We start from the raw sequence: 18,065 nt of genomic DNA, 5'->3' as shown, positions 1-18,065 counted from the left end.
AATATATATACCTGTAACCTTGCACTATCGATATTATTTCCTTTTTTATTTTACAGCACAGAAGTTGAAGTAGATAATGCTATTGTTATCGAGGCTACCATTTGGTCACTTATCACATTGAAGTAAGCCTGAATATGTATTCATTCATTGTGTGATTCTGTGCGTGCGCGTGCGTGTGCGTGTGTGTGAGAGAAGGGACAGAGGTTCACTCCATCATGGATAATACAGTAATGGGGTGGTTTCCTCAGCTAGTTCCCGGACTAAATCACTCTTTCAATGGAGACCCTCTAAAGAATATCAGCTGTTTAATCTAGAACTAGGACTGGGAAAGCCAGCCCTAAACATAGACAATAAGAATAGAATTATTCACTTTGGTGTTTGGCATTTTTAGTCCTCTCCCTCGAGTCATTACACATTATCCCATCCTGTGTTTTATGATAACACTATGTACATGTTTGTTTGTGGCTTTTTTAAAAATATATATATATATATATATATATATATATATACTGTATATATACAGTATATGTTGTAGAAAAGTAGCTACAGTGGGTTGTTTCCACTCGATTTGTAGCATAGTTTAGTGATCCACTTTGTTTGTCTTATGTTTGCATACCTCCCACTAGACCTGGGTCAAATAGTATTAAACATCCTCTCAATTATCGTAAGCGTTCGCTTGAGCCTACCTGGAACGTCAGATGGGCGCGGTTCACCCTTTTTGTGACTATTATATTGGTTCAATTACACCAAGAAAAAAACTATACTTATGCAATTAAACCGATACTTATTTGAAATGATTTCAATTAGTATTAGAACACGTGACTGCCTCTGACCCGTAGCTTTGGTTTGTTATTAATGTGTCGGGGGGGGATTTCCTTCACTGTTAGCTTTAACACTGGTTTGAGCTCGCATCCGCAAACCTCTGTCTCCGGCTGTGTTTCAGAGTGAGGACACGAGAGACGGACAGTTTCTCTTATTTTGTGAAAGTGACATTAAAGACGACACGCTTTTTTTCTCTCTCAGCTTTCTTTTGCAGTGTTTTTCAACTTATGTTTTTCCAGGACTGAAAATAAATGTTATCTTCCGTAATCTTGGTTTTTGGAAGTCCAACCAGCCCTCATTATTGGAGCTGTAAAAAGAAAAAGAAAAAAAGAATAAACAAGAAAGCACACATGTTTGTCATCCTGGTCTTGGCGTTGTTATTTGTAGTGTCAGAATGCAAAGGACATGAAGGAATCTACCTGCAGTGGACTTAGAACAGAGACAAGTCTGGGTGACTGTTCCTCTTTTACATAAATGAACAAGGCACAAATACTTCCTGTTTTAGTCTTGTAACCTAACAGCTGAAGTGTCGGTGGCAGATCAAGATACTTGGACAACCGATACGGATCAAATACACCCATATCAGTCTTGTTTTTCAGGCCTATTGGCTAAACACAGCCGCTAAAAAGGTGCTGTGATCTCACTTCTCAGACACAGACTGCATGAAGCAGTAAGCGCCTTCATTGTAGGAAGAACTTTAAACTTTATTAAATTGTTATCTTGTTGACACATTTACCTGAATCAAAAAAAGCCTTATATTGCTACAATGTTTAGACTGGTAGGATATAAATCATGATGGTATTTGAGAGATCTGTTGATTGCACATATACTGGTGGTGATGATTCAGAATTCAGACATTTTATTGACCATTTCAATGTTGTCACCGCCATGTTTTCAAGCCATGCAGTCAGAATTGCACTTCATTGTCCAACTTGAGTTGTTGGGCCTGTTTTTGCCTCGCCTGAATCCTAGTTGGGTTCAAGGTGACTGTTAGTAGTATGAGTAGTATGAGTAGTATGCGAGACTGCCCTAATATTGATGATGGAAGTGCAGTTATCTGGATTTTCAGTAGGTGGCAGTACAGAACCTATGCTTTTCCTTTCATCCTGGCTCTTTCAATACAGTAAAGTGTTATCTGCTGTATTTTATACGTGAGTCGAAGACCTACAAACGGTGTAAGTCAAAGTAATATGTATTGCTAACATATAGTGCGGCTTTCATCAAAGGCAACACAATGAGCTTTTCCTCTTCCCCTGAACTTTGACCCCAGCCCCTCACCACCACATCCTTCTGTCAACAACAAGTTCTTGCAGCTTCAAAACCCCACATTAGATATGTTTACTTGTTTTAAACCCACATTAGATATGTTTAACACATTAGATATGTTTACTTGTTTTAAACCCACATTAGATATGTTTACTTGTTTTAAACCCACATTCGATATGTTTACTTGTTTTAAACCCACATTCGATATGTTTACATGTGTTAGATGTATTAGATATGTTTACATGTTTTAGTTGATATGTGACATCCTGGGGCTGCACAATGATATTGCATAATGTTTCAAGTCAGAAAATTGCCATTTAGGTCAAAGTATGTGTATCTTTTATTGAGAATTGCCCCTAGCTATACTGGCATTACTTTCCCAACTAGATCTGTGAATGACAACATCAACACTCTGCTTCTGTTCTTTCTTTTCTTTTAAAGAAAAACCAGGATTGTGCAACATTGGCTGGTGTGGACCTTCAGTTATTGTTTGTTTTGAGGTCTTTTTACTTAAAATCTGATTACCAGGACATTTCAGCCAGGACACAGCGAGGTGTTTACCTGAAGCTCTCTTATGCCTGCAGCATGATGTGGGAACACACCTGACTTGCCAGACTGTGTATAAAAGTGAATCTATTGAAATCTTCATCAATTGAATGGGAAAGTGTGTCCAAAATGTTGACTGGTACTGTATACTTTAACAGCATAGCTATTGTTTGATTTCAAATCCAAACGTTTGCAGTATAGAGCCAAAAGAAGAACAAATGCTTCACTGTCCCATTACTAACATCGGCCTACTTATACAGAGGTGATTATTTACAACATGCCTATAAGATTAGCCGTTGACCCTATTACAGCTTAGCAGTGCTGCAACACCTGCATGGTTGTGATGGTACATGTAGAATTCAAGATTACGATTATGGACATGGCTAAAACCTTTTCACCGCTCACAGGGTCTTTCATAAAGAGATTTACTGTAGTTTCAAAATACGTATATGTTCGTGAAATGCACAGATATCCAAGATGATGGGGTAATCTCAGAATGCTTCAAGTGGAGGCATAAGCAGATTGTGTATGGTGACACACAAGAGGTCTTTGTGTATAATGTAAGTTGAGTATATCAGTGTTGAGACTTTCGCTCCGAAATAACAATAAGTGATAAGAAGGACATTGTTTTATTTTTTTATTATTTATTATTCCAACTGAAATTCTCAAAAGACATTGTGAACAAAGCCATCGTACTGACAGAAACAAGAGCCACCGACCAATCAGGGTGTAGCGATGGAGGCACTGATAGTGTCACGTGTTGGTTCACTGACCAATTAATCAGTCATTGAGGAATCCTACAAAAACCCTGAATGCCAGCAGGTTCCATTCAAACAATGTCATGATGGCACATGTTCACAAAGATGGACTCCACCCTCCCCAATCAGAGGTTGCACAAAGAAAATGACTTGGAATCGCATAGAACGATCAGACACTTGCATTTTTATATGTAGACTTTGTCTTTGTAAGGCTATATGTTTTGTTCTAATGCTGAGTGAGACATTATACTTTGGATACCTTGGAATGGTGACTGCTACTCTTTGTACCCTGAGAAGAGGCAAGCCTAGGGTTTGTACATGCCATGGAAGGTGACGGGGACGGTGCAGTCCACCTCTGCCCTGGCAATCTCCGACAGGTCCTTGGCGTTGAGGATCAGGAGGTACCCAGGTCTCTGGGAGCCTGGTGCAGCAACAATGGTCAACAGGACACCTGGGGGTACAGCACCTCTCTTTAGAAACCCATAGGCAGCACCCATGTTGCTACCGTCACCTGTCCCTTCCAAATACTAAGGCCAGGATTCAATCTGTTGCAGCTTACGTTCAGAAGTGCATTTGCAAAGCATTGTGTCCCTGATGTGCCTCTGAAGTGTTTACATCCTCCAACTGGGACATAATGCTTTGCAAATCAAACGCACTTTGGAAAGCTGCTGTCTGCAATGGATACAATAAAGAATTCATAGTGGAATCTAAGATGGTGCACTGGCCAGGCTCTGCTGCAGCAAAACAGCCCCAAACTATGACATTTCCACCCCCATGCTTCACAGTTGGTATGAGGTGCGCCAAACATGTCTTCTGTTACTGTGCCTAGATAATTAAACTTTGGTTTCATCTGTCCAAAGCACATTGTTCCAGAAGTCCTGGTGTTTGTCTAGGTGTTCTCTGGCAAACTTTAGTCTTGCCCTGATGTTTTTTTTTACAGCAAGGGTTTCCTCCTTGCACACCTCCCATGAAAATCAAACTTGTGCAGCCTCTTTCTGATGGTCATGTACTCTGACGTGACGTCAACTGTGGCAAGAGCTACCTTTAGTTCCTGTGATGACATTTTAGGATTGTTGAAGACTTCTTTAAGCATCTTGTGATCTGCTTTTGGGCTGAACTTGCTAGGATGGCCTGACCTGGCCTTGTTGGCAGTTGTTTTCCACTTGTAAATTATTTTCCGGTCAGTGGAATGGCTGATTTGTAATCGTTTGGAGATCTTTTCTTAAATACCTTCCCAGACTCATATGCATCTACAACCTTCTTTCTGAAGGTCTCATGAAGGTCTCAAGTTTTTCATGGGGTGCCCTATCTTTTTCACTTGACTGTAGGTGTGTATCTGTACGTACCATCGTCCTCATCCACACCGTCAGGCGTCTGCACAAACAGGGGCTCAGAGGGGTAGGAGTCTGGCTCCTGCCACACCCAGGTCTCCTTGGTCTTCACGTTAAGCTTGCAGATCTACAGGCAGATAGACAAGGCCTCAATGTTTCTGCATGAGGGCAGACAGCCTACCTACTGTACTGTATATTAGCCCATGCCACAGCAGACCTGGGTAAAATACATATTTGAAATGGTTTCAAATAACTGAAAAACTTGAAGTGCTTGATTTCGCTAACCTTGCATGCTGTGTCAAGATTTTCAAATGTCTGAAACCATTTCAAATGTGTATTTTGTGCAGGTCTGCTACTCAGTAAAGATCAGATTAAATGTAACTAGCCAAGAGTCATTAATTCATGTTTTTGATTTTGACAAATATATGTGGTCCGCAAGTCGGCATCCGAATTAATGTTCCGACTTTTCTTTCGAAAAATGTGAATACATTTCAGCGTTGTTGAAAATCAATGACACAGTCGCTGGTCAACTAACACAGCTTGTTTCGTGAGCCTGCTAACAATGTAAAGTAGTGTTCTAGTTAACTAGGTAGCAGTGGGGAAAACATTTTGATTGGTTGTTGACTTGCGGCCCAAATGACCAGACCATGTCACATATTGATACAACATTTTAAAAATATATCGATTCAACTGGATACTTTCTAGAGACCTTCTAGACCAGGGGTCCCCAAACTACGGCCCGCGGGCCGAACACGGCCCGCCCCCACACTTGGACCGGCCCTTTGAACAACGTGTAATTTCTAACTGCAATTGCGGCATTGCACCGACGTGGTGGCGGGGGCGCTGTTTCGCAAATAATTGGAAATACATTTCCACCATAAATTGATGCAGAAAGGGCACAAATTGCATCTAAATTCACCAGAATGCAAGAAATTAAGTGTTTGATGCTTGTTTAAGGACCCCCAGACAGCCCTGCTTCATGGGTCCCCCCGTGTATGATGAGGGTCCTCCCTCAAGTATCAGACTGTAAAACTGATTATATTTCATTGACATATCACTATAGGTATAAATTCCATCCAAATTCAACTGTTTAGACTTTGTTTGCATCCACCAGTGCTCTCCTGCGCACAATTGCTTTGCGCAACCGCCTCCATTTCACTCCGTTCCATATTATTTTATGTTAGAGACCAACCCAGGCCCCCCATCACAGAAAGGAAAAATGATGTGGCCCTCACAGAAAAAAGTTTGGGGACCCCTGTTCTAGACAGTAGAATAGGTATATTAGACAGTATAATAGGTCTTCTATGCAGTATAATAGGTCTTCTATGCAGTATAATAGGTCTTCTAGGCAGTATAATAGGTCTTCTAGGCAGTATAATAGTATAACAGTATAATAGGTATATTATAATATACCTATACCTTTCATTCAGTTGATCACTGTTACTCACCCTGTCTGGGATGAAGTGGTTGAGGCCCAAAGCGTAGGCATATGTGTAGTTTTTCCCACTGTACTTCTCGTAGTTGATCTGAGGAAACTCAAAGGCTACCAAAGAGTAGGACATATTATATCTGTCCCGGTTACCGCAAAACATGCCGTTTAATGTTGATTTGTATTGTTGATTGATTCAGTGACTTGAGCTTAAATAAATAAATAATAGTGCTTCCATCAGTTTTGCACCTGTATGTACCTGTCCTCAACTGGGCATGACATTCAATTGAACGGGGAAGTATGTCCAAACCTTTGACTGGTACTGTATATAATGTAATCTTTTTGGGAGTTGGGAGGAGGGCACTCCTCACCTTGGCGGGGTCCAGAGAACAGCACCTCAGGCTCCAGCCAGATGGTCCCATCGGAGCGCATCACCGCCGTGGCCGTGGTGTATGGCAGACTGATCAGGTTCTTCCCCTGCTCCTCCTAAGCCACAGGACAGAAGCCAGATTGGGTGTGAGGAAAGGAGAGGGAGAAGGTGGGGGTGTTTGGGTGAGGGGGTGAGGGGGAGAGGGTTGTTAATGGACAGTTCCTGTAGTTGTCTCAGTTGTGACTCACCTTGTGGATGTCCAGTGGGATGACGTATCTGCGCACCTCCGGCTGCGGCGCCATCATGGCTGCCTTCTTCACCTCCTCCCAGTTGGCCCGCAGGTTGGCCAGCCACAGGTAGTTGTACACAAACTCAAATCTGATGACGGACGCCAGAACGACATCAAAGGAAGGAGACAGGGAGATGGCGGGTATGGTTATTTATGTGGATCTTAACACGAGAACAGCTGTGCGTTTTTACCTACTAAAAGAGTCAAATGACCCCCTCTTTAGAATGGGAATCTGCTATTTACACACAACGGCCACTAGTTGGCCGCTTGTAAATTAGCCTGCTTCCTACACAGAAAAACTGCAAAATAGCTTTATACTAGATTATCCTGATGTGATTTTGGATACGATTTTAGGATACTGGGGTGGTAGAACGCACATATCTAGGAAAAGTCATAAAAGGAGGGTCCTGAAATTTGATAGAGTGCAAAGATATAAAAAAAGAATTTACTCACAGGGGTCAAATGAGTGGTTAAGACAATGGCTAGGAAAGGGATTGCAACAAAGCACCTGTTTTCAAATGGATGCCATGGCTTCAAATCCGTCATCCTTTTTGGTCAATTATGATTTTTAATCTTCCAAAGTACTGACACTGACAATGCAAGACGCCAATGCTAGATGTCAACCCTTAGATGTTTCTGACCCCTATACAACAAATGACCACCCTTAAGGCTGTACAAACAATGCATACAACCTTAAAAAGGCCTACATATGTTTCATAAATCATTTAAAAGCAAATGGCATGCTACATATGGAGAAGCAAGAGTTATGACACCCTCACAATCAATCGCTATTAACACCCTTTAAAATATAGGACTTTCCTTTTATCTGTGAAGCATGTATGTCAGCTTTTATAGAGGGCTTATGAAGGCTTCATTAAATCTTTAAAGTGGTCATTCGTTTCATTACCCTTTCCATGCACACAGGTCAATCACGATGAAGCCTTGGTCCTCGTAACAGTTGATGTGATGGAAGAGGTTGATGGAAGCTGCCCTGAACTTGTGATCAATGTACTCCCCTGGATCCTTCTTGGCAATGTGGAACCATGTCTGGGAAATGTAGTGGAAAAGGCATGAGAGCACCTTGTCTGTCTGAAGCTGATATGGGCCAAACTGATATTATGATGTCTGTATCAAGGTAAGCCTGGCTCCAGATATGTGTACTCATTAGAAGCTACTGCAGTTGAGGCTGGTGGATGGAGAAATCAGAGGATGTACTCATTATAATCGATGGAACGGAATGAGAAATGTGTTTGATACCTACCACCTTGTTACATTACATGCAACAGAATGAGCCCATCCTCTGATTTCTCCATCCACAAGCCCACACAGATACGTCCACAAAGCACACAGATATGGAGCCAGTAAGGTCAAATAATAATAATAATAATAATAATATAATAATAATAACTTTTTATTAGTATAGCGCTTTTCCTGCAAACGTTGCAGCTCAAAGTGCTCCAATCATTATATAATCAGAATTTAATTATTCAGTCTTAAAGGCAATATTAAAAAGATGGGTTCTTAGTCTTGACTTATATTTGCTGAGGTTGCATCCCTAATGTAAACTGGCAGTGCATTCCACAATTTGGGTGCATAAAATGAGAATGCAGCCTCACCAAATCTCTTTTGTACATGTGGTACACAGAGAAAACCAGCGTCAGAAGACCTGAGATGCTAGCAAAAGGTCTTTCAGATATTCTGGTGCTGTGCCAGTGAGAGCTTTATAAACAAGCAGAAGGATATTGAAATCTATTCTGAACTTAACAGGAAGCCAGTGTAAAGTCTCTAAAATAGGAGTTATATGAGCTCTTGTTTTGGTTAAAAATGTCTGACCCAGAGTTCCTCCTTACCCCAAGCTGATCGTTGGACTCAAAGCAGTCCATGTAGTTGGAGCCTCGGATGCTCCAGGCGCTCAGGAACTTGAGCAGGTTGATTTTCACTGGTGTCTCCACAAAGACAAAGTAGTTGTCCGACATGCCGAAGCTGAGGGTGATAAGGAGAACATTTAAACACATGTGTGTTGGCGAACATCTGCCTTTAGTCACAATATGCTAACTCCATAACTGGTCCCTAATACCCAGTTAACATCATAGGCTACCAGAACATACCAATTATTGTTACCAAGGTGATATGTTTTTTTAAAATGGTTTCAAGAAAGAGCCAGAAAGAACCACTTTATTGTGTTAGCCAGAGAATTATTGTACCTAATAAATACCAATGGTAAATGGCACTGGAAAATAAAGTTATCAATACTGTTCACGTTCATGGTTCAGAACTAGTCTAGTCAGACTATGGACATGACAGACACCTTATTACAGACGCACCTGTGCACATAGGAAGGCTTGAACCTCTCTGCGCTGGGGAACTGCACCACCACCTTGCACTTCTCAATGGGATCAGACTTATCTGAGGGAGGAACACCATCACCACACTGTGAGGGTCTATCTGCTGGCCTTGCTTCGGTAACATCCAAGACAAGTTATAATGCCACAGTTTGATTTCTTTTAGAACCCGTTTTCCAAGATTGTGGTTGTCAATAGTTGACATGTATTTGACAGCCACACATTCATCCAACATATAAGTACTAATAATGTAATAATATAAGTTCTAATAATGTAATAATATAATAATATAAGTAGTAATAATGTAATAATATAAGTAGTAATAATGTAATAATATAAGTAGTAATAATGTAATAATATAAGTAGTAATAATGTAATAATATAAGTATAATAATGTAATAATATAAGTACTAATAATGTCATAATATAAGTAGGCCTACTAATAATGTCATAATATAAGTAGGCCTACTAATAATGTGATAATATAAGTACTAATAATGTGATAATATAAGTACTAATAATGTAATAATATAAGTTGTAATAATGGTGCACATTTGTTTGGATTGGATAGTGTGACCAAAAACATTGAACCCCATTTCCTTAATGGAATGATAATCCCTTGCCCAAGAGCTTTCTCAATAAGGGTGCAACCCTTTGTTGAACATTCCATCCAGTTTAGCGCCACATGTACTAGTACAAGACAACCTCCCAACACCAACCTTTCTGTGTGGGCGGGGTCCGGACGATGTTGTAGGCCAGTGAAGCACCTTTCCCCATGCAGTTGCCGATGTTGTACACCGTCCCGTCTCTCTCAATGTGGGGGTGGGCTGTCACTCCGTTGACGTTGACGTAGTTGCACAGGTCCACCTGTGGGAGTTAAAGGGACACTACGTGTTTATCTATTCAAAGTGAGAGTTAAAGGGACACTACGTGTTTATCTATTCAAAGTGAGAGTTAAAGGGACACTACGTGTTTATCTATTCAAAGTGAGTTAAAGGGACACTACGTGTTTATCTATTCAAAGTGAGTTAAAGGGACACTACGTGTTTATCTATTCAAAGTGAGAGTTAAAGGGACACTACGTGTTTATCTATTCAAAGTGAGAGTTAAAGGGACACTACGTGTTTATCTATTCAAAGTGAGTTAAAGGGACACTACGTGTTTATCTATTCAAAGTGAGAGTTAAAGGGACACTACGTGTTTATCTATTCAAAGTCAGTTAAAGGGACACTACGTGTTTATCTATTAAAAGTGAGAGGAATATTCAATATTCGGTCATCTGTCTGTCAAAAGAAAAAGAATATAGGAAACACTGTGCACCTGATATTCAGACAGTAGTACAGTTAGATGAGGTGTCTATGTATCAGTGTATATAATAATATATGTATAATAGCCATAAAGAGATTTTGTATGGTATTCTTAGGTCATTACTATGGTAATACCTTTTTCAGCGTATCCAGAGTGTCAGTGTCGACTTTAGTCATGAAATTGGTTTCTGTGACGGCATAGTAGTCTTCACCGATTGGGTAAACGTTCACCAGGCAGTTGTCTGTCACCTCAACACCCTTGAAGTAAGAGAAAAACCTGTGTGTGTGTACCCAGAAACACACACACATCCATGTCACAATGGTCAGGGCAGCAATCACTAGAGACATCAACATTGATAAAAAGGTAAATGGTAGCCTGGCGTTCAATGGCGTTTAAACCTGCAAATAATATAATCATTTAGGGTAATAAAATATGAACTAAAAGGCAAGAGTTTTCAAACCTGGAGAAGATGTTTTTGCAGGGATCAGGATAGGCAAAGGTGCCAAATTCAGTGATCACCACACGCTTCTCTGTGATGGCCCTCACATAGGCGTCTGTTTTGACAAACCTGGGAGGAAGGTGAAATATCAAGGAAGGTCAAATACTGTACACTGGGCTGATAGTAGAATACGTTGGGAATGATGTTGAGTTAAGATATTCAGTGTTACCAAGGATATCTGACTGATTTTTAAAAATATATAAATAAGCATGTGCTACTGTAAAATCTTTTTTTAAACATTTTTTAAAAAGGGTTGTCTGACAACAACAACAACAAAAAGTTTTGGTCCAAGTTTTCACTGACATGCATTGGACAGACCACAGGGATAACCATACACCACAGGGATAACCAGACACCACAGGGATAACCATACACCACAGGGATAACCATACACCACAGGGATAACCAGACACCACAGGGATAACCATACACCACAGGGATAACCAGACACCACAGGGATAACCATACACCACAGGGATAACCATACACCAAAGTACTAATATTGGCATAGTATTTGATGCACTCTTGAGTTGAATTGTGGTCCATTCTTACTTCCGAAAGTAGGTGACCTGCCCATTCTTGAAGTCAAATTTGTGCATCAGGGCCTGGCCATCGAAGAGGTGGTAGAAAGGCTCATCCCCAACCTCGAATAGCCCAGGTCCAAGGCGGAGAAGACTTCCCCTCAGAAATGAAGGAATCCTACCTGTACACAACAAACATTAGCTTTACCAATGAGTTCATCAAAGTCATACAACTATTAAATGTGAATTAAAACAAAGAGATTATGTATCATTATGTTGATACAGTAGAGCAGTGTTATTATATCCAGATAGTGGATTGCTTTGCCCTATAATTATCAATTGTCTTCTTAAAGGAAGTTTGAAGTTTGAACCAGTAATTTATCTATGATAATTCTAATATCTAAAGGGACCACCTGTGATTTGTTCTGCACCTTTAAATGTCAGAAGGCAAAAAAACAAAGCCAACTAACCTGTGACGGTTGCAGGAAGAGGCTCAGCTAGCTCATCAACTGTCTCAAAAATCTTCTTATAGCCACCAGCAGGGTGCTCAAATCTGTTGTCAAAAAAGATACATGTTATTATTCAACTAATAACTCGGGGTGAAATATAGTCGCGGAATTCACATACAGTATCAGACTTCACAATTTCACATCCAATTCACAGTTGATGAGTCTCTTGAAGGGGCAATCTGGGGCTGGTACATTTTAGGACATATGAATTGATCACATATACAGTAGCCATTAATACTTGAAGAACATAACTTATAAATGAGCTTAGTTCAACTGTCTTACCCCATGGGAACCCACATTACAGTATAGGCTTGGTTTACTGAACCCACATTACAGTATAGGCTCGGTTTACTGAACCCACATTACAGTATAGGCTCGGTTTACTGCCACACTTGCCGTGACCTTTTACATCATTTGCCGTATAACCAGCAGCAATTATGTAAGGTATGCTAATCACTTTGTCTGAAAGTCTCTGTATTGACTCAAACCAGCTATGAACATGCAATGTCTGATTGAGGTGTCTGAAAGTAAAATCATTTGTCTAGAGATTCATTTACAATTTTGAGTATGGATAATCGATAGCATTATAATATAGGATATAGAATTTCCCCTGAAAATATCTAGGCAAAAGAGAACAACCAGAAACACAACCATATTCCAAACTAATATTGTATGCCTCTGAAAAAAACAAGGACAGTTGACAGTTAGATGTGTTGTCTTTTGTGTCTGTATTACTATGTGTTGTCTTTTGTGTCTGTATTACTATGTGTTGTTGCCTTCTTGGCCAGGGCTCACTTGAAAAAGTGAAAATGAAAATCTCAAGGTGACTTCTCTCCTTAAATAAAGGATCAATAAATAAGATATAGTTGATACTTAAAGTTTACTGTTTGACAAGATTGTAGTTGAATTCATATTAAGCAATAAAGCAATAAAGGTGAAGTGTCACTCACCGGCTGGCCATACTTCCTCCTGGTTATGGGAGCACAGCAGCACGCTCACGTCGCCTGTGGTCAAGTCTGAAGTTGAAGGTCTTGGATCTCCCTGTGGATTGATGGTATTTATACTTAGAGGCTCACTCTCAGTGAATGCTCTGAGTGACTGAAACTGTTCTCCTGACCAATCAGGTTACAGAGTGAACAAGAATGCCATTGTGTCAATATCCTTAGCTTGCTAACACAATGACTGCCTTCTGAAACCAGATTTATTTCTATTAATAGGTCACAAAATTACTGTTTCTGGCGTGTGTTGCAATACTGCATAGTAAAATGTGATTATGTGTGGTTATATTGGTTACAATTGGTTACAACAGGGGGAAATCATGAGGTAGAGTTTTTATTTATATATACTGTATATCATTCAAATGTATTTGAAAGATATACTCTATAGGGAAAGATTGGTTCCACTGAAATGTTAGATTCTAGGCATGATTGTGCAATGGCTGTGCAATGCAGTGATCATTCTGCACCTACAGAGATGTGAAACTATTCATACCAGACCACACTCTTAAGGGCTCTGCACACAGCGTGCGATTTCTGTTGCGCGTGAACGTTCCATTTTGAAGTTTGAATGGAAGTCTATGAGAACATACAACAGAAATTGCATCGCACGCTGTGTGCATTGGGATGCGATGTTTTACGATGTTCTCATAGACTTCCATTCAAACTTCAAAATGGAATGTTGACGCGCAACAGAATCGCACGCTGTGTGCAGAGCCCTTTACTTGAGATATTCATGTGATTGAATGGATTGTGTATTTGAGACGTTTACCAGTATATTCTGCAATGCTTTATAAATGCATTATGTTTATCTCAGGTAAATGTTTTCACATCTGAAGGTGTAATGAGTTCCCATGTACGAGTTTTACATGGGAACACTGAGGACATTGAAGTCCTCAGAACAATGCAAGCCCCATAATCCCTTACACATGTGGTACCCTTAACATGTAGCAATAGTAGTCTGGCAACTGGCACTTGAGGGACCCACTACACATAACGGGAAGAAAGTTCACTTTCATTGTTTTACAATCAAGAATCAACAAAAACAATTTAAGAAATGTGGGCGTGTGTTCAGCACGTGGTGCTTTATTTGATTGGTTGTAATTGGATGGTCATGGAGGATTGCACATTTTTCAGTGGTCTGAGTCTTAGGGGGCCTACCGCCTCTGCTGGTCTAACGCAACCATAATCCAGATGGGGATTACCCTGGACATGGGCTGGGGACAACAACCACATTGTTCTTTGGTCTCCTGGGAAAAAGAGCCCTTAGTGAGGTCAGCAAATGATGTGTGCCACGGTCACATTGTGATAGACTTCTTCCATCCTTATCAAACAACCTGGATCCTTTTGGTCAGAAGGACACTTGTGTGCATGCGTACTGTAAGCATCCAGTTTGCCATCGTCAATAGCTTCCATTTTCAATCTTCCAAAGTACCTTTTCATTTGGACAGTGAGGACAGATTATTTTAATTGGAACGAACAAATGTGTTCCTTTGTCTAAACGTCAGCATAAAGAAGAAAAACACAGGCAAAATAATGATAACTCTTGAAACTCTGTGGTTGAAGGTAGCCTACAAACACTGCCTCTCAAAAAAAAATAAAAAATGTGTAGGCCTATAGGGAAACTAGCACAAAATCTGTTGTTTTTGACCCCTCTGTTGTAATCCAACTCCGTCAGTAAACGTCATAGGGAAGCTTTGGGCGAGAATACAAGGCCAACTGTTAATGGCGCACACAGAAGGGGAGGAACTCTGGTTATACACTGCATTCCTGCAAAGCTTTATATAAATCACATCAATGAGTTGCTTGCTCATGTTAATGATAACGACATAATAGTGGTCCTTGGCACCTACCTTATGACTCTCAAATTAGTGACCTCAATCCTCAATGGCTCATAACAGAAGGGGCTTTCAGACTCACAAGCACGTTTTACTGAATGAACAGACCACAAAACACCACAGAAATATGTTCATATTCTATGCACCTTTCTCTGTTATTGGACTTCCTTGAGAACAGCATATCAATGAAAATATGAATTGCTATTGTAGAAGAGGTGATTTGGAATGTGGAAGTGTCACCCTTGGACCTTGCAGATGTCCTTGGCCTAATAGTAGACACACACTTCTTCACACACACTTGGATCTTCCAAGTGGGAGTTATACTATGAGCAATATTCTGGTATCAGAAGTATATGTCTATTCGGATGATTCCAAAAACAGTAATGTTACAATGATGTAATGTAATGGTAAGATGATTGCAATGTTAAAGAAATATTCTAGACTGCATTAAAGCCCCTACCTTCAAACAGACATTTCTACAGAAGAGTAGGCTATTAGGGCCACAAACTGAGTTTTTCTTTTTTTTTTCTCCCGAAAGGGGGGGGGGTTATATTCTGAGTTTAAAGTCAGGATTTCTGAGAAAAAAGTCAGAATTTCTGAGAAAAAAGTCAGATAAAAAGTCTGAATTTCTGAGATTAAAGTCAGAATTTCTGAGCTAAAAAGTCAGAATGTATTAGTGTTTATTGGTCCTACTGGTTAAAATGAATGACATGAATGCTCTTATCAAGTTGTACTTTGGCACACATTCTTTGTCTATTGGCACAAAATCACTTCGTGGCCCTAATACTCCGTACATTTCAGTGGATGTTAGCTTTTTTTTTCTTTTTACAGTGGTACTATTATTATTCTATTCTATTATCTATAACTAGCTAGCTTTGGAATAAGGTGTCTGCTAAATGCCAAAAATGTAAATGTAAATATTGTAGCCTGTTATACAGTGTTTCCCAATTGCTAAAACACAAAAGCCAATTCTCTAAACCAAATGACCAGTTCTCTAAACACATTTAATAAAACTAGCTCCCATTTGCCAAAACCATAAACACATTTCACATGAAGACACAATTCACAAAACACAATCCTCCTTTTCTCATAAATCTAAACACATGTTGTCTTGCTAAAACACAAGTTGCAAAAAACTCTGCTCAAATTCTCAAATTAAAGCTCATGTGATGCAAAATGCTTGCCACAGTCAGCAAAATGTGAACACAATGAACACACCTAGCTTCATTAATTAAACATAACGACTCAAAATGTAAGACACTTGTTGCAAATTATTGTGGTGTGTGTGTGTGTGTGTGTGTGTGTGTGTGGTATAGTTCCATAAATAAAAAAAACATCACACCCTGAACATTGTTTTCAGTGAGTATTGTTGTGTGTAATGGATCCTCTGTAGTGTTTGCATTGAGTTGTGATACAGTACAGTAGTGTACATGTTACGGTACATGTGGGAATACGGTACATGTGGGAAAACTAGGGTTAGGGTTAGGTGCTAGGGTGCTAGGGTTAAGGTTAGGGTTAGGATTAGGGGTAGGGTTAGGGTTAGGGTTAGACATGCCAGCATGTACCAAGTCACCCTAGCACCTAACCCTAACCCTAGTTTTCCCACATGTACCGTATTCCCACATGTACCGTAACATACATACTGTATTTTCTGTAGATTTACATACTGTTCATATGAAACACACAAATCTATGAATGCCCAATACTCTACAGTGATATATTCTGAGAACAGATACTGTAAGGTTTCTAAAAATGTGCTTTGGCAGTTGTGAAAAAAAAGAACATTCTCACACACTGAACATTGTGTTTTCAGTTGTTTTCTTGTAGTCTGTAATGCTGCTTATAGTGTTTACATTTTTGCAGGCTTTGTTTTGGTGTGAAAGTTTGAGTTTTGAAAAGAGAAGGTGTGGTTTTGGTTATGTAGCTTTAGAAAAGTGTGTTGTGTTTAGAGTTTTGGGAAAATGGAGGAAGCAATTGAGAAAAACTGTAATATTGTTGAATTCTTGTCTCAGTTTGTGTACTCCTGTTTCAAAGGTGAGAGCGACCTCTGATGGCAATTACACTCCCTGCATCAATGGAACACCCATGTTATTTAATTACACTCCCTGCATCAATGGAACACCCATGTTATTTAATTACACTCCCTGCATCAATGGAACACCCATGTTATTTAATTACACTCCCTGCATCAATGGAACACCCATGTTATTTAATTACACTCCCTGCATCAATGGAACACCCATGTTATTATTATTATTATCAATGGAACACCCATGTTATTATTATTATTATCAATGGAACACCCATGTTATTAAGTGTGCTTGCAGTAGCAAGCAGCACTTATTGTTCCTGTACATATAACTTATTATTATAGCAAAATTTGCACCGGTATCTCCTCCCACAGTTTTGGCACTAGGTAGACATGAGAGGTGTCAAAACGTCAATGAATTGGGCAATATTGACAATGTTGCCCGGATCTGGGTCACATTGTTCATATTTCTGGAGTGCACTAGCAGCTGCTTCTCATTCTAGAGGATGGAGAGCCAGCCAGACTTCATTTTGCTGCCCTTGTTCATTGTACACTCATGTCCCAGGCCATGTAGGACTAGGGGTTGCCTGTGATGGACTGAGTGAAATCAGTCTGAAGGAAGGCGATCTGATCAGCAAGGAGAGCTAGTCAGCATTGCCCAGAAGTCAGGCAGCCACCTCCCATACCAATTGTTATCGTACGCTACCATTATTAATTATTAATCAAGACTTTGACTCTAATATGTCAACAAGATGAAACAAGAATTTTTAACCTGGCTTTATCCAATGTTCAGATTTAAGTTCTTGAATGTTATGCAAATTACAGCATATTTAATTAGGTAACACATCATTTGCATATTTAAACATACAATTTCAGAAAACTTGTAATACAAAAAATAATTGTCTTAATGTAAGTGATTAACTGGGGAAGTTTCATAATGATAGCTATTAGTTACTTTTTTTACCCTATTCACCTGCCTTAAAGGTTACAGGTATTTTGGATTTGGCCCTCTGGCAAAAAAAAAACGGGATTTTTGGGAGGGACCTGGAGGCTACATTTTTCATAAAAGGTCCCTAGAAGTCAAATAAATCATCAAAACATGTTAGCCAGAGAGTGGTCACGGAATGTTGGCTTTGGACCCTACCCTGCACCAACAGAACGAGAACTGCAAGAGTTTCTTAGTGCGCATGCGCGGTCAGTCAGACAACATGGC

At 39.8% G+C, this 18,065-nt stretch overlaps 1 protein-coding gene across 1 annotated transcript; it reads right to left on the bottom strand.

The window, feature by feature from the left end:
* Positions 1 to 3,697: 3,697 nt before the first annotated feature.
* Positions 3,698 to 12,277, bottom strand: LOC308171671 (retinoid isomerohydrolase-like; the record flags this gene model as incomplete). Its single annotated transcript, XM_080546543.1, is given in 14 exon segments — positions 3,698 to 3,843; positions 4,739 to 4,850; positions 6,172 to 6,266; positions 6,524 to 6,638; positions 6,771 to 6,900; positions 7,719 to 7,858; positions 8,662 to 8,794; positions 9,136 to 9,217; positions 9,873 to 10,020; positions 10,596 to 10,737; positions 10,922 to 11,029; positions 11,513 to 11,658; positions 11,950 to 12,034; positions 12,273 to 12,277. Coding segments are annotated over 14 exon segments (1,587 nt in total).
* Positions 12,278 to 18,065: the final 5,788 nt, after the last annotated feature.

Source organism: Nansenia antarctica (genome assembly GCF_963989245.1).
Source record: "Nansenia antarctica genome assembly, chromosome: 16".
NCBI classification, from domain to species: domain Eukaryota; kingdom Metazoa; phylum Chordata; class Actinopteri; order Argentiniformes; family Microstomatidae; genus Nansenia; species Nansenia antarctica.
Note: the sequence above shows the minus strand (reverse complement) of the source record. Positions and strands in the feature narration are given on the sequence as shown.